The sequence below is a fragment of the Phaenicophaeus curvirostris genome, chromosome 16 (assembly GCF_032191515.1).
Source record: "Phaenicophaeus curvirostris isolate KB17595 chromosome 16, BPBGC_Pcur_1.0, whole genome shotgun sequence".
Classification (NCBI taxonomy): domain Eukaryota; kingdom Metazoa; phylum Chordata; class Aves; order Cuculiformes; family Cuculidae; genus Phaenicophaeus; species Phaenicophaeus curvirostris.
The window spans coordinates 16986012-17007164 of NC_091407.1; the positions used below are offsets into that span (position 1 = coordinate 16986012).

Sequence of the window (21153 nt, forward strand, 5' to 3'; positions counted from 1 at the left end):
TGCTCCAGCAGTTCCACCATCTCTGTAGCCTCCTCTGGACCCATTCCAACAGCTCCATCTCCTTCTTATGCTGGGGACTCCAGAACTGGTCACAGGGCTCCAGGTGGGGTCCTACGAGAGTGGAGCAGAGGGGCAGAATCCCCTTCCTCACCCTGCTGGTCCCACTGCTTTGGATGCAGCCCAGGACACAGTTTGGCTTTCTGGGCTGTAAGCACCCATTGCTGGCTCATGTTGAGCTTGTCACCAATCAGCACTGCCACATCAAGGTGCCTCTTCCTGGGCAGCATCCCTGCCTGGCTCAGAAGGGAGTAAAGAGAAATCCAGCAAATGTGGAGGGCAATCTCCCTCCCAGGCACGGTAGAAGCAGGAGGGACAGCTAAGATAAGCCCAAGTATATTCCTATTTAGGAACACAATGACATGGGAACAGGGGGGTGGTGAAGCTGGGAAAGGAAAAGTGGGCACCAGGTATCATCGAAAAGGAATGGATCCTCTGCCCAATGAAAGGACAACTGGCATCACACGAGGTGGTCTCACAGCACAAGAGGCAGCATAGGGTTCCCTGCAGCTGCCCCCAGGAACTCCCCACAGCCCCAGGGCTGCTCCAGGAAGACAAGCACTGAGGATTACGTTGAGCAAAGCCAAACAGAACTGCTAGAGTTCTCTAGGGTGGCTGGCTTTTTTGGGGTGTTCAAGAAATCCCTCTCCAAGTTGGGGTACTGATCTGGTCTTGTCAAGGCTCTGAAGCCCCACCATGGTGATGCTGGCGAGCAGACAGCCCAGGGGGACGGCCCCTTCCCCATGCCCAGGGCACTGGGAGAACAGCACCCTTACTTTTGTCCTGGAAGAAATCCAGTTGAACTCAGCCTCCAGCTGTGTAAGAACCCCCCCCATTACAGAAAAACAGTGATTGCAAACTATATCTGAATTAAACCCACTCTTTTCCAGACGTACGACGTGGCCAAGTGCTTTTGACAGCTTGCATTCCCTCACCCAGCAGTAACACAAGACAGAGCTTACCTTGCCACCTTCTTGCTTGAGAGTCTTTTATTTGGACTGCAAAATGAAGGAAAAACAGGAAAGAGTTAGGAAAGCTGACAGTGGAGAGCAAGGGAAACAGGAAAGCGTGAGGACTCTGGGGCACATCCTCTGCTCTAGCAGCGGAGTGCCCAGGCATCAGCACCTGCACAGCCCACCCACTTGGGCGAGGGAATCGCTTGTGGGTTTGATACAGCCTTGAGAGGAACCGAATGGAACAACACTGCAGCCAGACCAGCAATAGGATCCCCTCGCCAGCTGAGCCCTGTCCTGAAAGCTGATCCCCATGGAAAGCGCTCATGCCAGCATGGAGTTTGGGAGACTTGAACCTGGTGCCGACAGCCCCCTGAGCCCTGTCTCTGTACTACACAGCACCCCAACCTCCCCTCTGCACCCTACGGTACCTCAGCCCCGTCTGCACCCCATGGCAACACAGACCCCTGCAGCCATATGTCTGCACCGCACAGCACCCCAGACACGTCTTTGTACCTCAGAGTGCTCCAGTCTCCCCAGCCATGTGTCTGCACCCCATGGCACTCCAGCTCCCCCAGCCACGTCTCTGCACCCCACAGCACCCCAGCCCTGCACCCCAGCCATGTGTCTGCACCCCATGGCACTCCAGCTCTCCCCAGCCGTGTCTCTGCACCCCACAGCACGCCAGCCACGGCTCTGTAACCCATAGCACACCAGTCCCACTGAACAACATCTTTGCACCCTGCAGCACCCCAGTCCCCCCAGCCCCACCTCTGCATCTCAGCGCACCCCAGCCCTCCCTGCCCACACCTCCCACCCGCAGACAGGCCTTTATATCCCTATGCACGCCGCTTTACACCCCTCACAAAGATCATTCTCATTATTTGGCTCTGCTTCACCAAAGAATCGCTGTCTACATGTAGCTCAGTGACTTTAGGAGATGTTGATCATGTCTCTCTGGATTTTAAGCACAGGCACGGTTACTATCGCTGGGGATGGGTATGAGCTCTCCTTTGCATGGAGCTGACAGACACCACACCCCCCTGTGTAAATTCCCCAACCAGCTGCCACCATACCGCAGCGGTCAGGGTTTACCTAATGCTCAGTGTGATCCATGCTTGCAAACAGCCAAGGTCTGCGTTACTCTGCCCTTCAGGACAGAGCTGTAGGCTCTTCCCACTGAGAAAAAAAACCTTTTTCAGCAATGGCTGCTTGCTGAGTTGCTCCTTCCAGACCTTCATCCATGACTGGTGCAGCTGCAGCACAGTGAAGAGCACGACTTGGTTCCTCAGAACCAGTGAGGTTGGAAAATCCCTCTCAGCTCATCCAGTCCAACCGTCAGCCCAACCCCACCGTGCCTGCTAAACCATGTCACAAAGTGCCACGGCCACGTGTTTTTTGAACCCCTCCAGCGACAGGGACTCCGCCACTGCCCTGGGCAGCCTCTGCCACAGCTTCACTGCTCTACCAGTGAAGAAATGTTTCCTAATACCCAATCTAAACCTGCCCTGGCACAACTTGAGGCCATTCCCTCTCGTCCCATCCCTTCTTCCTTGGGAGCAGAGCCCAGCATCCACCTCGCTCCAACCTCCTTTCCAGGAGCTGCAGAGAGCAATGAGGTCTCCCCTCAGCCTCAGCCTCCTCTTCTCCAGGCTAAACAGCCCCAGGGCCCTCAGCTGCTCCCACAACCCCTTATCTCCAGATCCTTCCCCAGCTCCATTCCCTTCTCTGGATGCGCTCCAGTCCCTCAAGGTCTTTCTTGGAGTGAGGGGCCCAAAACTGAACCAGGATTCGAGGTTTGGCCTCCCCGGCGCCGAGTGCAGGGGACGATCCCTGCCCTGCTCCCGCTGGCCACCCCAGGGCTGATCCAAGCCAGGATGCTGGTGGCCTTCTCGCCCACCTGGGCCACTGCTGACTCATGTTCAGCCACTGCCACCCAGCACCCCCAGGGCCTTTTCCACCAGGCAGCTTTCCAGCCGCTCTTCCCCAAGCCTGGAGCATTGCATGGAGTTGCATCTTCCACATCAATGCACAGTGCTGTCAAACAAGCTGGTGGGACACGTCTGACACCAAATCATCACTGAATGATGGCAGCAAACCCAGCTCCAGCCCAAGCAGAGCATTCCCCCCATGTACTTGCATTCCCCCCATGCTTAGCTCAGTTTAAAGAATAAAAACTAAATAAAATCATCTGGGAGCTCATTCCTGCCTGGAGCTGCAACAATTCCATCAGTTCTTAGAAGGAGGAATTAAAAACAGCTCTGGACAACTTTCTCTTTTAAGAAAAGACAAGACAATGACAGACCAGGGGCTGTTGCCAAGGCTACCAGCCCGTGTGTCAAAAGGGCATCCTCAAAGCCCAGAATTCCAAGGAGTGCAGGAGCCGCTGCTGGCCAGGCTTCAAGGACACTCGGCGCCCGCCCGAAGGGAAGGCCAGGCCCTGGTGTTGTCCGGCAGTTGTTCTGAGTCATGAAGGTCCCCGGCATCGGAGAGAGGACAAATATTTTTCACTGCAAGCAGCTTATCGGAAGGCGGTGCCAGCTCCTGCGGGTCTCTCCGGAGGGGATGAGGCACCACCACTGCCTTCAAGGGCACTAAAACAAAATGTCGTTTTATTAAACTGGTTCATCCCAAGCTCCCTGTGGATTTCTTCCCTGCCTTCCTGTGCTGTGGGCTCCGATGCCAGGACCAGGCTCCCCATGTTCTTCCAAGTGTAAAACACTGCATTTACAAACACAGCCTTTAAAAGCAAGGCTGCTATACGTAGTTTGGGCTTCATCCCAGCTGCCAGCATCCTCTGGAGTGGCTGTTTGCAGGCTTTGCCTCCCAGCCATGGTGCGAGGCTGCCCAGCCCAGATCTTGGTCCAGTCGCTGCTGCTCTCTGCATCCCAGTTGCCAGTGTCCTTTGGAGCCACCAGCTTCAGACTCCGTCTCCCAGGCACGGTGCGAGGCTGCTCAGTTCAGGTTTTGGTCCACTTGCTGCTGCTCTCTTCAGCCCTAGTCCAGGACTTGCCCTCTGCGCTGAGGGCTTCACGTTGCTGGTGGTGCTAAAAGCAAACAGGTCCTGCCACATGCTGTGCAGCGACACCTCTCACATCCCCACCACAGAGAGGGCCAGCAATGCTCCTTCCATCAGTGCAGAGTGCAGGGGGAATTGGAAAAAGTCCCAGCAAATTTGCGCATGGGAAGCCCTGAACACAGACGGAGGAATTATATCTACTCGCCCTGAGCCCACACAGACTATGGAATTCCCACCATGGGACAGGAAAGTCACCTCTGGATGTCCCGTCCATCACAGGAGGCTGTGAGGTGTTAATTCAGCTTTGGAGGTGGATAAAGCCTGAAAGAGAGCAGGGCTACTGGTGCATCCAGGGAACTCCAGTGTTCTCCTTCCTAAGTGCACAGTCTGGGACCCATCACTGGTCCTCAAGGCCTCCAACAGCAAAGACAACTATTTAACTGAGAAAGGGAAAGGGAGTTATTCCATTAAAACACACGAAGGCCAAGATCCTATTTGTTTTCCAGTTCCCCTCCCATAGCTCTGTAGCCCAGGAGAGCTCCCACGTCACACTGTCTCTGCAGAGGACAGACAGAGACCAAGGGCATGATGAAAAACCAAGCTTGAAAAAGCACACCAGACGTGAGAAGAATGATTATCGTTAATGTCACCATACTTCAGAGTGCAAACAGGTCTGAAAAAATAACCCAACACACAGAAATCCCTCTCCACAGGTCAAATCAGCGAGTCCAGCTGCTGCCTGGTAGACCTCAAAGGCTACATTCAAAACTTCCTGATGTTCCTATGCCATGGTCCCAGCATTTATAGAATGGTTAAGGTTGGAAAAGACCTCTAAGATCAAGTCTAACCATCAACACAAGACCATTATGCCCACTAAACCATGTCCAGAAGCACCACAGCTACATGGTTTTTGAACCCCTCTGGGGATGGAGACTCCAGCACCTTCCTGGGCAGCCTCTGACAGAGCATCATCAGCACCCACCCCGCTCCAACCTCCTTTCCAGGAGCTGCAGAGAGCGATGAGGTCTCCCCTCTTCTCCAGCCTAAACAGCCCCAGGGCCCTCAGCCGCTCCCCATAACACTTGTGCTTATCACGGCTGCCCCCGGCTGGTGGTGGCACAGAAGCAGGCAGGCAGCTGGCAAAGCTGGGGCAGACAAGGTATTACTGCTGTGAAGCAAGAGCGTAGGAGAGGTCCCAAAGCACAGAGAGCAAGCTGGTGGTTCCAGGTTAGGGCTGCAGTGGGAGGATGGGCTGTTCTGACCCTTCCAGGCTGAACCAGCAACTCCAGCATGTCCCCACGCTGGGCACTGCCAGCCAGAAGACCTGGCAGTCTTTTCGATGGTGACAGAAATACTGTACACGATCAGCTTATGGCTTCAAGTCCTGAGGCAAGGACTGCATCACTCGGGGCGTGGAGAAGCACCCACCACTCAGCAGGACATGCAAAAAGGCAGCTCAGAGAAGAAGGGAAGACTCTCGTTGTCCACCAGCCTCCATGGCTCCGACTAAAGGAAACTTCTGCTTGCATTCGTACAACCCTCCCCACCTGGAGACACTCATCTTGTCTGGTGAGATCCATCCCTTCTTGTAACCAGGAATCATGCAATGCACCAGCAAAGGAGAGCTGGGCAAGACAAGGAGAGTCTTCCCTTCCAGACCATCATTCCCACCACTGAAGCGGCCACACACGAGCTCAATTACCTATTCATTTCAAGATCATTCAGGCGAGCAGAAAGATCCTCAAGGCGGTTGATTTGTTTGTGGCACTGGCTACAGTAAAACTCAAATGCTTCATCTGCAACAATGCTGTGCAGTTTCGCAGCGAGTGGATTGGTGCTAGAGAAATCACAAGGGTCATTTCAACAGGACAGAACAGACAGGGCTGAGCTTCGTCCGTGGCTTCCACAAGCTGAGAATACCATCAGGCAGGGGAGCTTTTGGTGTCAGAGACAAGACTTGCCATTAAAAACTTGAGCACAGATTGGGTTACCTCCCCCCTCAATTCTAGAAGCCAAATCACATCCATACAGAGTTGCTTAATAGCAAGGATTTATTAGCAGGACTTCTATCACCCTCCTCCAGCTTCTGTGGAGGAACCCCAAGAGCCCAGGGAACCACAGAATCACTAAGCTGGAAAAGACCTTTAAGATCATCAAGTCCAACTGTACCTGACCACTACTAAATCATATCCCTGAGCTCCAGACTGAACACAGAACAGGACACAAGGCTCCAAGTTAGTGGAGCAGAGTGATAGAATTCCCTCCCTGGCCCTGCTTGGCCAACTGCTTTATATGCAGCCCAGGACACGGTTACTTTCTGGGCTGCAAGCACACGTTGCCTGCTCATGTTGAGCTTCTCCACCAGCATCTCAAATACTTCCCCTCAGGGATGCTCCCCATCCATTCTCACACAGCTTGTAATTGTGCTTGGACTGCCCTGACATGACTTGGGCAGGACAGAGTTTGTCCAAGGGAGTCTGAAGAGCAAAGAGTTTGTGCTCCTTTGGGGCTAAACACATACCACAAATCCCTTCTGCAAGACAACATGCTTCTGGAAGCCACGGGCTTTAATCAAAGAAAGGTTAATAGTGAGAAAACAAAGCAGTTCAATAAGAAAGACAGGTCAAGGTGTGAGCAAACACAAGCAAGCTTAAAATCAAAAGGCATCTGAAAGGGCCAGTCAGCCCTGTGATACAGGTACACACAGGAAAGGCCTGGCCCAGGAGATGCTGCGTGTGTGGGATCCTGTGAGAGGTCCTCTGGCTCGACCCCTTTGCAGAACCCCTCACTGATGTGTTGGGTAGTGTGGGGGTGGGTCAGCAGCCCAGCCACCCCCAGGGTCAGGCCTCTGAGTTCATGCCATCTGTACAGTATTTCCAAACCCCTTAGAAGAGGTGATGGGACAACAGTGAATGCCAAATTACTCATCTCTTGCCATTTGTGGAAAAGAAAATAATAGAAAGCCATTCCTTCTTGGGCAGGTTTGGAGCCAGGACAATCACTATCCACCAGCAGCCCGTTCAGCTACTCAGGGTCTGTGCAGCATAAGAGGTGACAGAAGCTTTGTGGTGCCTGGAAAAAGTGACATACTCCGTTCTGGGCTTGCTGCACGCGAGCCCCATTTAGTGAACCCTGAACCTCATTCAATAAGCCACGAGCCCCATTCGATGAGCTCTCTTTGCCCCTGCCCAGAAGCAGGAACACAAGGTGTGACCTGAAGCTACCATTAGCTATTAATGAAAACAGGAAAGGAAGTGTAGAGGAGAACAGGCCAGCCTGGCAACTCTTTAGGTGTGTGCAGATACACTTGGCCTCTGGCTACGTTGGTTGATTGCCGGTTGAGTGGGTGAGAGCTCAACCGAACTGTTGCTCGGGGCACTCCCACCTACTCCTGGTGGCAAGCTGCCACCCTTCTGCCTTCTTCCTCCAACTCAGCGGTAACGTTCACCTTCTGCAGGTCAGTTGGTGCTTGTTCATCTTCTGCAGGTCATCGGTGCTTACCCACACAGCATGTCGGCAGCCAAAATGGGTGTCTGCAAAGAGCTTTCCTCTCAGTTCCCATTCATTTCCCACCACGTGTTGCAGAGAGACTTCTCTTACCAGACAGACATGCCAAGGAAGAGATGACAACCCAAGAGGACGGATCCCAAACATATGCAAAGACTTATCAGGTCAATGCAATACCCAGCCGTGTTCCCCGAAGGCTCTTGGTTCCTGCATTCACTCCCTGGTGAAGATCTGGAGCTGTGGCAGGAACATTTGCTGATGTTATTCCTGCTTAGAGACTCTGGTGAAATGGAAAGGGTGTGTGGCAATGTGACCATTGACAAGCAATATTGTTCCTCATATCCTAACCACAGCTAAAAAAAATAATCAGGGATATCCTGCAGTTCTTCAAAGTTTCATGACTTTTAAACACACCGGGAAAGCAGGGCTGTGTTCAGAAAACCAGCACAATCTCAGAGAATGATTGGTTCAGGATCTTCACATGTGCAACGATAATCCAAGGTAAGAGCTAGACCTGCAAGGCATGAGGAAATCCTCTGTCTCCAACAGACCCACATTCTTTACACGGGAGGTTTTGCAAGGTTTATCTGCAGCCTGCAAGCCCCAGCAGTGATTTTCCAGCACAAACCACCATGGGCCATGTGGCCACACGCCGAGTGAGCCCCTCCCAGCAGAAGGAAGTTGCTGCAGAGCACAATCTCGCGGATAAGATCCAAAGAGACAGAGCGGCACAGGGGAGATGATGCCCTGACAGAGCAAGATCTGAATGCTGGGAGTGGAGGTAACCAGGCTGATATTAAAGTTTAACTGGTTGCAAAGCTCCTTTAGCTGACTATTGTGCTGCCAGGAGCCCCCTGGATGCAGTTGGAGGCTCATTCTCAAGGAGAAGCTCAAAACAAACACCTAAGGTGGCTTTTCTCAAGTGCAGCCAGTCAGGCCTGGCATTTCTGCATCAAAGGACAAGCGAGGTTGAGTGATGTGCCCCTTCCACTGCCAGGTAGCCCAACACATCAAGCGCTGAAGTTTCCTGAAGTAATGGTTAGGAAGGCTTTAGGGCAACACTGTCTCATTGTGGGTTTGGTTAACAGTTTCAAAACTTCTGCTGCACCAGCAAGAAAGTAAGTCAGCCCTGACCTGCAGCAAACCGCAGGTGCAGAGATGTGACAGCAGCGCTTCTCTGGGCAACCAGGAGTGCCCAAACTCTATGAGGGCTTTGAGAAGCTGATAGAAAACAGGTAGGCAGCAAAACTGCATTATGACAGGTTGATAGTGCTGCAGGAAGTCACAGACATGGATCATGCCAAAGGAAAAAAGAATGTTCTTGTCTTCACCACGTGTGTGACTGGCAGGGACCATTCCTGCTCACACAGAGATCACAGAATCATGGAATGGTTTGGGTTGGAAGGGACCTTAAAGCCTATCCAGTTCCAACCCCTGCCATGGGCAGGGACACCTCCCACCGGATCAGGGACTCCAAGACCCATCCAACCTGGCCTCGAACACCTCCAGGAATGGGGCAGCCACCACTGCTCTGGGCAACCTGGCCAGGACCTTGCCCTCCTCACAGCAAAACATTTCTTCCTAAGATCTCATCTCAATCTCCTCTCTTTCAGCTGAAAACCCTTCCTCCTTGTCCTATCCCTGCCCTCCTTGATCAATAGCCCCTCCCCAACTTCCCTGGAGCCCCTTTCAGCACTGGAAGCTGCTCTAAGGTCTCCCTGGAGTCTTCTCTTCTCAAGGCTGCACTACCCCAACTTTCTCAGCCTGTCCTAATACAGGAGGTGCTCCAGCCCTCTGATTATCTTCTTGGCCTCCTTTGGACTTTCTCTAACAGATGCGCTGCCTGATGGAGGAATACATCCCCTGCATAACTGGTCATCTCAGAGATTTTGGGGACTGCAGCAGTTGGTCTTCATTCCTTTTTTCCCTTAGAAATTAACCATTGGTGGGTTTTGTACCATCATACCAGCTTCTCAGTCCACGCTGCATGGGCTGGAAAAGCAACCTTTGCCTGGTTTGATGCCCTAAGGCGAGGAGTGCAGGAGAACACTCCAGCCTGCTTCTTGTTCCATGTATCCCTTCGGCTGCTGCACCTTCTGCAAACCCAACCACGCATCATAGCAAAGCCGAAAATACACACACGAGAGAGAAAGAAAAAGCCATGTCATCCAACAGGCGTAAAGCTCGTTTTCTCTTCCGGAAGGTTCTGCAAGGAGCCAAATCCTTAACAGGAGTGGGAGTGTGATGCTGTCCTGGACACATGTGAAATGCAGGCTGCTCTTCTGCCTTGCTGCCAGGCACTAGTGCCTCTGGATGGGAGGACGGGCACTGCTCGGGAAAAGGAAAGACTGAAGGAGGCAGCTCCTCGTCCATTTCCAAGCTGTTGCATCCAAAGTTTGCCAGGAACCCCGTTCCTGCAGGTCAACTAGTGTGCAAACCCCAAGGAAACAACTCTCTGGTGCACAAAGCATGGGTAAAAACATCGAGCAACTGAAAGTGGTTAATGCATTGTGAATGCTGTGCTGAGCATTACCTGGGAGAGAGGAACGAGGAGCTATTAAAGCTGCTTTCCCCATTACACAAGCTGTCCGAGAACAAATCTGCTTCATTCCCTTCTCCGTAATCCTCAAAATGCTCCTCTCCGCTAATGACTGTAACAATGGAGTGGCTGAGGTCCGAGCCCAGGGGCAGGTCGTGCGGATGGGATCTGTGGGAGCAGAAGGGAAGAAGTTAGAGGGTGGCCACCATGGTAGCCTTTGACTGCATCCAACACATCTGCCTTCCAAGCCACGTTTCCCATTTCAGCAGAGCAGGCTTGCTCTTTCTTTCCATGAACTTCACCCTGTGCCTCGAACCCTGAAGGAGCAGCCCAGGCACCACCAGGAAGTTTGCAGCAATATTTTTCCCAACAAATCAATGTTTTTTTCATGCTCCCTTAGCAGCCATGACATCTGATTTGGGGGTGGGACTTGCAAGACAGCACCCAGGCATGGTGGCAAGCCTCTTGCGTGGCATGGGTGCAACCAAAAGCAGGGCAGAGAAAAAGCTCGGTGTGTCCCAAACACATCCTAAATATGTTCTGAATTACATCCCCAGCCTGCATGCTGGACTCACGCTCGCTTGCTGCTGTGTAATCCTATCAAGAGCCCAGCACTGGGGTTTAATGCTGTAACACCCCCCTCCATGACACAAATCCTGGTGGACTGCAGGCAGCAACAAACCCCCTCACAAGACAAAGGAGCCCTTTTCCTGCTCCCACTGGGGATAGGCTGTAGGCAATCTTGAAGGGAGGAATGCTCTTCCACGTGTTTTCAACACCACGTCCAGAAGGCTGCGGTGTGCTCAGCCTCAGCCTAAACCCCAACACATCCAGCATGGGTCCTGGGACATCCCTCGCTTCGGAAGGGACATAGCTCGGCAAAGAAGCCATTGATTCTGTAAGTGTCTTTTCAAGTGGGCAGCATTACAGAATCATGGAACCTTTTGGGTTGGAAGGGATCTCAAAGACCATCGAGTCCCACCCACTGCCATGGGCAGGGACACCTCCCACCGGATCAGGGGCTCCAAGCCCCATCCAACCTGGCCTTTAACACCTCCACGGATGGGGCAGCCACCACTGCTCTGGGCAACCTGGGCCACTAGGGCCTCCCCACTCTCACAGGAGAACATGCTAAGATCTCTTCTCCATCTCCCCTCTTGCAGCTGAAAAGTGTTCCCCCTTGTCCTAACCCTGCCCCCTCTGATCAAAAGCCCCTCCCCAGCTTTCCTGGAGCCCCTTTCAGCACTGGAAGCTGCTCTGAGGTCTCCATGGAGCCTTCTCTTCTCCAGGCTGCACAACCCCGAACCTCTCAGCCTGTCCTCGTACAGGAGGTGCTCCAGCCCTTGTATCATCTCTGTGGCCTCTTCTGGACTCGCTCCAACAGCTCCATTGTATGAAGTCAAGCCACCACTGCAGAACACAACCACTCTCAGAGGACTTTCCTGCCCAGGACTACAGAGGTTTTAAAATGAAGCTGGAAGGAAAAGGTAGAGGGGATTTGTAATAAGCAGGCTGTGAAAGCAGCCCATGTGTCTATGAGCCACAAGTGTGTGTTCTAGGGGAACCAGCACCACTATCCTCTCCAAAAGACTGCATTATTATAAAAGCTGCTATTTCAGGCTATGCTGTTGTCTTCATGCACTAGGAGAGGGAAAACAGGAGTACAACTAGATTACTACACGAAATCAGAAAGAAAAAAGATTACAAATAAGCCATTTATGACAAAAACTTGCACCATCTGAAGGATTTGCCGTCATCCAGCTAATAAAAACATGTCAACCCTCCAGCTAAAACAGCAGCAGATCTCTGTTTAACCACAGACAAGTCCAGGCCAGCTTGTGGGCACCTGCACGTCTTCCTTGAGGAGCACGGTTCTTCCCGCAGCGGGATTCACCAGAAACACACCCTGCCCGGCGCTCAGTCAGACGCTGTGCCCAGCAGACCATCGCTGAAAGCACCGGAAATCTCTCCAGGAATAGAAAGGCAGGGTGTGGATTTTTTGAACTGACAAGTAAAAGCCAACCCCAAATCTCTAAATCTGGAGCTGTGGTTTGACAAACACCGGGCAGAAGAGCTGATCAGGCACCTGGAAGGCCCAGAGATGCTCCAGGCAAGAAATAGCACAAGGATTCCATATGCACCCACCGGGCTCGGGCAGGCTGGAGATGCAGAACCCAACTAATCTTTACTACACACAGCTTAAATACGCACTTAAGTTCCAACCAGGCATGTTGAGCTTTAAAAGCTACAGAAAGCAGCACTGATGCTCTGATTCAGTCAGACTGTCCTCACTGCGTGTCCCCTGGAAGAGCGCTAGGCACTAGAGTGTTGTCCTGCCTCGGGTTCAATGGTGCCATAAGCAATCCTCAACAACTCGGGCATAGAATTCTAGAGGGTTCTGTCTCAACCCTTACAAATCTTTAAGATGAATTAACATTTTTCCTTGATTTTTAAGCCTACTCGGAATTTCTGTCCATTTAACTGTGGCCAGGCTCCAAGCCCCATCCAGCCTGGCCTTGAACACCTCCAGGGATGGGGCAGCCAACACTGCTCTGGGCAACCTGTGCCAGGGCCTCCCCACCCTTACAGCAAAACATTTCTTCCCAAGACCTCATCTCAATCTCCCCTCTTGCAGCTGGAAACCATTCCCCCTCATCCTGCCCTACACTCTCTGATCCAGAGCCCCTCGCCAGCTTTCCTGGAGCCCCTTTAATCTTAAAAGAAATTCCCAAGCAAAGGGTTTTGTACCTACAGGCAGGTGAATCCGAGGCACGTCATTTTCCCCAGAGGACAAGACCGCACGCAGGTTGCCATGGCCCCTCTGAGACCCTCCACTCAGTGCTCAAGCAGCTCAGCAACAGATTCTATCCTGATTTAACTGTCACTGAGCCAAACACGCTGCTGCAAGGAGAGCCTTGCCAGCTAATCTCATTTCTTCCCTAATCCAGAGCACCCTTTCAGCCCCAGGAGTGAGTGCCCAGCAGCTCTGACGGATCACTGCATTGCTGATGCCCTCAGATGTGATTTTGATGGAATCATGGAATGGTTTGGGTTGGAAGGAACCTTAAAGCCCATCCAGTCCCACCCCCTGCCATGGGCAGGGACACCTCCCACTGGATCAGGGGCTCCAAGCCCCATCCAACCTGGCCTTGAACACCTCCAGGGATGGGGCAGCCACCTCTGCTCTGGGCAACCTGGGCCAGGGCCTCCCCGCCCTCACAGCAAAACATTTCTCCCTAAGATCTCATCTCAATTTCCCCTCTTGCAGCTGAAATCTGTCCCCCCTCATCCTGTCCCTGCCCTCGCTGATCAAGGGCCCCTCCCCAGCTTTCCTGAAGCCCCTTTCAGTTCTGGAAGGTGCTCTAAGGTCTCAATGCAGCCTTCTCTTCTTCAGGCTGCATGATCCCAGCTCTCTCAGCCTGTCCTTGGATGGGAGGTGCTCCAGCCCTTGGATCTCCTTGTGCCCAAAGATGGGTGGGTGGAAAGCCAAGCACTTTCCAAAAGCAAGGGTAACTCTAACTGCTCACCACAGCACTGGGCCTGAATGGGGTGGGTTTGGTCAAAACTATTCTGAATAATAGCAGAGCTTAAGTGATGATGCTTCCAGAGGTTTCAGCGCAGAACCGTGCTCTTGGGTCATTATGAATGGAGTTATTCCCTCTCTTCCTGCCAGGCAGCATCCCAGTTTCACCACAAACCCAACATTTCCAGCAAAACCTAGGAAATGAGGAAGGCCCAACAGCAGTTTCACCAGCAGCAGCTCAGACACAGGAAAGATCACAGAATCTTTTGATTGGAAAAGACCTTTGAGATCATCCAGCCCAACCATCCCTGTTCACCACTGAATCAGATCCCTGACACCTCGTCGGCCAGTCTGTTAAACCCCTCCAGGGATAGGGACTCCACCACCACACTGGGCAGCTTTTGCCAGGGCCTGAGAACCCTTTCCATGAAGGAATCTTTCCTAATATCCAATCTAAGCCTCCCCTGGCACAACTTGAGGCCATTTCCTCTCATCCCATCCTTTGTCACTTGGGAGCAGAGACCAGCACCCACCTCGCTCCAACTTCCTTTCCAGGAGCTGCAGAGAGCAATGAGGTCTCCCCTCAGCCTCCTCTTCTCCAGGCTAAACAGCCCCAGGGCCCTCAGCTGCTCTCACAACCCCTGCTCTCCAGCCCTTTCCCCAGCTCCGTTCTGTTCTCCAGACACGCTCCAGCCCCTCAAGGTCTTTCTTGGAGTGAGGGGCCCAAAACTGAACCAGGATTCAAGGTGCGGCCTCACCAACACTGATGTTACCAAGCTACATGATCTTAGCTCGCACTTCTGTGCTTCAGGCACCAGTTTAAAACCAGTTATTAGAGGAGATGGTTACACATCAAAGGACACCCGTATGTTTAGGTAAAACAAGAACACGCCTAGTTCCCCTCCTGACATGAAAATTATACGTTATGTTTCTGTCTTAAGTGATAGATTAAAAACTGCAGGTATTTCAGGTGTTTGGATCATCCGAGGAAACTTATTTTACAGGCTGAAGATGCCTAATGAGGGTACAGGAGTTCTCCCAAGGCAAGCACAAATTAACTCAAAGAGATTGCTAGGCAGAGCTCCAAAACTGCCGACACATGGTGCAGCCTAATTATTATTGTTATTATTCTTAAAGAAGAGCTATTTTGGTCACGCACGAAGTTACAAACACCAAGAACAAACCAACCAGTTTCAGCAAGACAGGCTCAACCCACTTTATTTTCAGTCCTTGGGCTGTGTCTGCCTTGGTCCTTGATTGCTCCCAGTTTGATGGAGTTTCCTGCCTCCCACAGGGAGAATCAGAATCATAGAATTACAGAATCATAAAATAGTGTCGGTTGGAAGGACCTTAAATCTCATCCAGTCCCACCCCCTGCCATGGGCAGGGACACCTACCACTGGATCAGGCTGCCCAAGGTCCATCCAACCTGGCCTTGAACACCTCTCCAGTTTATCTCTGTTGCCCCTCATCCTATCACTACAAGTCTTTGTAAACAGTCCCTCCCCAGCTTTCTCGTAGCCCCTTCAGGTACTGGAAGGTCACTATAAGGTCTCCTCATAGCCTTCCCTTCTCCAGGCTGAACAACCCCAACTCTTTTGGCCTGCCCTCATATGGGAGGTTCTCTAGCCCTCGGATCATCCTTGTAGCCTCCTCTGGACCAGTTCCAACAGTTCCACATCCTTCTTATGTTGAGTATTCCAGAACTGGACGCTATACGCCAGGTGAGGTCTCACAAGAGAGGAACAGAGGGGCAGAATCCCCTCCCTGGCCCTGCTGGCCACAATTCCTTTGACGCTTCCAGGATATGACTGGCCTTCTGGGCTGCGAGTGTATATTGCTGGCTCATGTCGAGCTTCTCATCAACCAGCACCCCCACGCTCTTCTCTGCACGTCTGCTCTCAATCACATCATCCCCCATCCTGTTCTGAAACTGGGGATTTTCCCAATCCAGCCACTGCTCCTGGTTATCCCCACTCACCCATGCTCAGGCTCCTCGATGGGATCTGTGAACTCTGAGTGCACAGTGGAGTCGATGGCGCTGTCTGTTTCTACTTCGTCGTGCATCTCGTGATGTACTAAGGTGCTGGTGTCTTCATCCGTGAAGGTTTCACACTCGCTGTACGTGCTCTCTGAGCCCATGTAAGCGCTGTCAGTCACCTCATTTGCCTGTTAAAAACACAAGAGGGAAAAAATAAAATCGTATAGCTCCCTTGTTTCATTGCAGAGCAGGACAAAATATGCACGGTGCAGTAAACTGCTGCTGTGGGGCTTTGCACATGGGACACAGCAGCCCTGGATGTCCACACAACCTGGAGAGTGAGAGGCTGGAGAGCAGCCCTGAGGAAAAGAATCTGGGGGTTCTGGTCAACAACAAGTTGCATCCACCACAGCATTTATATCTGTTGAAGTGCATCTAGAACTCCTGGACTGAGTCCAGAGGAGGCCACACAGATGATGAAAGGGCTGGAGCACCACCTGTACAAGGACAGGCTGAGAGAGTTGGGGTTGTTAAACCTGGACAAGAGAAGGCTCCGTGGCGACCTTAAAGCAGCTTGCAGTGCTGAAAGGGGCTCCAGGAAAGCTGGGGAGGTGCTCTGGATCAGGGAGGGCAGGGACAGGACAAGGGGGAATGGTTTTCAGCTGAAAGAGGGGAGATTGAGATGAGATCCTAAGAAGAAATGTTTTGCTGTGAGGGTGGGGAGGCCCTGGCCTAGGCTGCCCAGAGCAGAGGTGGCTGCCCCATCCCTGGAGGTGTTCGAGGCCAGGTTGGATGGGGCTGGGAGCCCCTGATCCAGTGGGAGGTGTCCCTGCTCATGGCAGGGGGTGGAACTGGATGGGCTTTGAGGTCCCTTCCAACCCAAACCATTCCAGGATTCTATGATCTCATCCATGGGGAATGCTGGTAAAGAGCAGCCCTTAGAGCTCGAAGGAGCCATGGCACTGCACATCACCCATCCTCCAGCAGCAGCACCCGGGATGTGCAGCCAGTTCTTAGCTTTTTAAGATAAGCTCTTACACAATTTGCAAACTTTCTTTGTATTTATCAAAGGAGAAATGTTTTCCTATTTCAATACCAGCGCAGATGAGATTTCTAACCCAAGAGCCCTATTAAACTTAAACCTACGTGGTCAACAAGTTCAGAGACAGCTGAAACCAGAAACAAAGTCCTTCTCCTGTGCACCAGCATGGAGAACTTTGCTTTACATTTCATCACAGATTCAGTAACTAAACCTCAGGAAAACATGCAGAAAGGAGATAGAGAACCTGAGGGGCCTAGGTAAGATATCATCAAATACCTGACAGAGCAAAGCAAAACCAAGCCCTAGTGCCCTGGGCAAAGGTGCAGGTGCAGGTTTCAGAAAGCTCTTCCTGATGGCCTCATAAGCTGCTGGTTTGTGTGCAGACCCTTCAAACCCAACTCTTATTCAGCCAAGTTTGCCTTTCTGTCAGCAGGTAGAAAGTAAACAAGTCTTCCAGATTAACACATGCCCCCCTCCCAAATACACTTGAAGAGGTCAGGGGGCTTGGAACAGCCAGGCTAGGCTGCAAGTGCCCAGGGGACTGCCAGGAGCATCCCTATCATGTTCAGAATGGGGTGGTTACCCTCAGAGCAAAACATTTCTCCCTAAGAGCTCATCTCAATCTCTCCTCTTGCAGCTGAAAACCATTCCCCCTCATCCTGTCCCCTGATCCAGAGTCCCTCCCCAGCTTTCCTGGAGCCCCTTTCAGTACTGGAAGCTGCTCTAAGGTCTCCCCACAGCCTTCTCTTCTCCAGGCTGCACAACCCCAACTCTCCCAGCCTGGCCTCATACAGGAGGTGCTCCAGCCCTCAGATCATCTCCGTGGCCTCCTCTGGACTCGCTCCAACAGCTCCATGTCCTTCCTGGGCTGAGGACTCCAGAGCTGGACACAGGGCTTCAGGTGGAGTCTCAACAGAGCGGAGCAGAGTGGTAGAGTCCCCTGCCTCGCCCTGCTGGTCCCACTGGATTCGATGCCACCCAGGATATGGTTGGGACTGGGGTGACAGAACGTGCCCTGATACAACATGTGAGAAGACAAGCTACCTCTAGGAGACTTCTTCAGCAGCAGCGCACCTATTCCAGGTACCTAACAGCGTATTTGAGTAAAGACAGTTTGATTAAATGTTGTGAAGTGCTGTAAAACCCACTCTGACTACAAAAATCTGTTTGAGGACAAGAAGAGGAAACAACTCTTGGGAGTCACCTGAAATGTCTAGGCAGGGACAAGTGAAGCTTTGATCCGTGAGGGACAAAAGCTTTAGCCCAAGTATCAGTAAGGCGTTGCCTTGGAACAGAGGGTAAAGTCCGGCTCCCAGGGAGGTTCCTCCCAGGCATTTTCTGCAGGGCTGGTCCCCTGCTCATGCCTGGAGTCATCCTGGCATCCTGACACTCTGCTGCCCTTGGACACAAACACACTGAACCTCAAGAGGGAGAAGAAAAGGAAAAACAACGCTATTTTCCCAGTTAGCACAAGGTAATGATGATGAACACTAGTGCTGATTGAACACAGGACAGATGGGGGAGATGGACTGGCCACACAACTGCTCTCCAAGGACACCCTCGCTTGCTGGCTGTGGCCAGGCCCCAGTGCCAGGCTGGGAACATTGGGTGTCCAGCACCGAGCCAATGCCAGCCCTGCAAAAACCCAGAAACCCGTGTGAAGGCTGCAAGACAGGCTCTAGCTGAAAGGAGAAGAGGAAGAGCATCTCACCTGATGGGTGCAGTGTCCCACAAAGGTAGCTGGGCTGACGACACTGAGCCCAGCAGAGCTAATGGTGCTGCAGCATCCTTATGACTGGTTATAACCATGCTTTAAACCGGTTTAAAGGCAGGGAGGAGGGAGGTAAGCTGTGTTCATAGTCCCACCTGAGTCTGTGTTAATGCAACCACCCCAAAGCCCTCAAACACTCCACAGGAGCTCAGCCACCGATGCCAGCAGACAGAAACTCATCAGGTCACCAAGTGATCCCACACCGGAGGCTGCCACCAGCAGCAAAGCACCGACTTCTTGGCCACAGCATTTGCCTCTTTCTGTGTTTTGGGGCAATGCCCGCTTTTCAGAGACACCAGGGAACCCACGCTCAGCCTAGGCTGAAGGCAACTCCCCTTTCACATCTCAGCCCCTGAAATCAGGTTTCAAGGCTGCCACACTCGGTAACACCCCGTGAGGCTGGGCAAGAGAGCCGTGCTGTCAGCAAACCGAAAAGACTCACCCAAAAATCCCAACCCAAAGAACAACTCATAAGCCCCCAGATCTCACCGATCGTCCTCAGTACCATGGAAGCCTGGAGCCACCATCCCTCCCAGCCCAGCTCCCCCAGGAACATCCAGACAAAGAGGAGGGTGAAGACACCATCCCATGGTCTATGGGAAGACCATTCTGGATATGCTACACATGCCGACATCCTCGGTAAGGAAACAGCAAGCAGCCAAGCCAGGTGGATGCCCAACCTGCCTCTTCCCAGCACTTCCAGGGCCGAGAGCAGTCACCGGGCCAGAGATCTCCTCCCTCAGGAAACCCAATGCCTCTTCATTCCACGTTCGCACTCCAAACCCACCTGCGGACACATCGCCTTCTCAACCAAGTCAAATCCAGCCCTAGGAGCACACACTGCCAGGAGCTGCCGGCTGCTTCTATAAGGCAGGAGGGAAGCAAAGTTTGGGAGATGCTGGGCGCAAGGCTTACCGACTCAGCACTGGTCCCGAACAGAGCGCCTTTTGTTTCCGACTGCCTGATAAGGAGCAGTGAGCAAACGCACTCTTCCCGCTGTGTGACTGCTGCCCTCCTGGTGATGCAGATACCAAAATAAAAGCACAACTTGGAAGTCCCACGCACGGGCCAGCCCAGCTCCAGGTGCACACACCTTCTTTTCTCATGAAACCATCACCAATTAAAAAGGTTCATTTGGAAGAGGACCTATAGAGGCTTCCAAGGCTTATCTCATCCTTCCTGATAGTTCTGGTGAATATTTAAGAACTAAATAACCAATTCCTTCCTTATAGCCACAAACAGAAAAATAAACAGGGCTAGGGGAAGAGATCAGGAGTACTTTGCTGCTGATAAGCAATAACGATCACCGTTGGGGTGACTCAAACGGCAATTTGTGTTCCACGATGACAACACTGCCCTCAAAGAAGGGCTGGTGCTTCGGTCAGCTGTGATAACTGAGTTTACAAACACACCAACCCCACCACTGCCCAAGTTCTCTACTGCCTTCACCCAAGCAGCTGCTTGCAGTGAAGAGGCCCCATCAGAGCCAGCGTCATGGGATGACCCAATCCACAGGATCCTCCCTGCCCCACACACAGAGACAAAGTCTTCCACAGCACACAGTTTGTGATGAACAGCTCAAACCCAGCAGTTTATAGAATCACAGAATCATGAAATGGTTGGGGTGGAAGGAACCTCAAAGCCCATCCAGTGCCACCCCCTGCCATGGGCAGAGACACCTCCCACTGGATCAGGGGCTCCAAGCCCCATCCAACCAGGTCTGGAACCCCTCCAGGGATGGGGCAGCCACCACTGCTCTGGGCAACCTGGGCCAGGGCCTCCCCACCCTCACAGCAAAACATTTCTTCCCACTATCTGATCTAAATGTCTCCTCTTTCAACTTAAAACCATTCCCCCTCATCTTATCCTCGCACTCAAGTGCCCCTCCCCAGCTTTGCTGTAGGCCCCTTTAAGCACTGGAAGGCTCCTCTAAGGAGGGTTTTGAGGCTTTTCTCTGTTTCCTCTCTACAGAGACTTCACAGGCTTCAAACTTCAGAGTCCCTTAGTTGTATCTGTCCAGCACAGACAAACTCATTTCCTCCCCATTACCTTCACAAATCACATTTTCTCCTTTTCTCCGGGTTATCCACAGTCTCCTCTGGGCCATGTCCTTCCTGAAAGATAGCACCCTGAGCAGGACCTGCGACTCAGCAACACTGACTGGAAGCGTCTTGTGCCTCGATAACCAGTTGACCTCTGAGTCAGGTCCAAGAAAAACAAGGACTTCTGGTAAGGGCATGGCAGCAGGGGAGTTATGCTTTAACCCGAGCTCTGCTCCTGGCTCCATCCAGATTCTTGCTAAACCGAGCAGATCACACCCCTCCTCTGTGTGTGTTGCAAGACTTCAGCAAATGCCGACCACTGCTGAAAGGAGACAAAGTGGAATTGAGTGCCCTCTCAGCATGGGTACCGACAACACCAAGCTGTGTGGTGCAGTCAACACGGTGGAGGGAAGGGATGCATCCCAAGAGACCTGGACAGACTGGAGAAATGTGGCTGTGTGACATCCGTGAAGTTCAACAAAGCCAATGCAAGGTTCTGGACCTGGGTGGGGGCAATTCGAAGCACAAATCCAGGCTGGGTGGAGAATGGATTGGGAGCAGCCCCGAGGAGAAGAACTTGGGGTGCTGGGAGAAGAGAAGCTTAACATGAACTCGCAATGGGTGCTCACGGATCAGAAAGCCAAACCATGTCCTGACCTGCATCTGAAAAAGTGTGGCCAGCCGGGTGAGGGAGAGGATTCTGCCCCTCTGCTCCACTC

General features: G+C 52.4%; 1 protein-coding gene across 6 annotated transcripts in view; it reads right to left on the bottom strand.

The window, feature by feature from the left end:
• The window catches only part of RAB11FIP3 (RAB11 family interacting protein 3), a 93030-nt gene that overhangs the window by 17478 nt on the left and 54399 nt on the right, over positions 1-21153 (bottom strand). For 3 of the 6 annotated variants that reach the window (XM_069870120.1, XM_069870122.1, XM_069870123.1), the window contains 4 exons: positions 15580-15767; positions 10070-10243; positions 5732-5866; positions 1020-1055 (listed from right to left, as the gene is read on the bottom strand). In XM_069870120.1, coding sequence (XP_069726221.1) covers positions 1020-1055; positions 5732-5866; positions 10070-10243; positions 15580-15767 — 533 coding nt within the window. Of the gene's footprint in view, positions 1-1019; positions 1056-5731; positions 5867-10069; positions 10244-15579; positions 15768-19179; positions 19333-20441; positions 20582-21153 lie in introns of those variants that run through there. The other 3 variants (XM_069870125.1, XM_069870124.1, XM_069870121.1) reach the window with 3 other exon arrangements.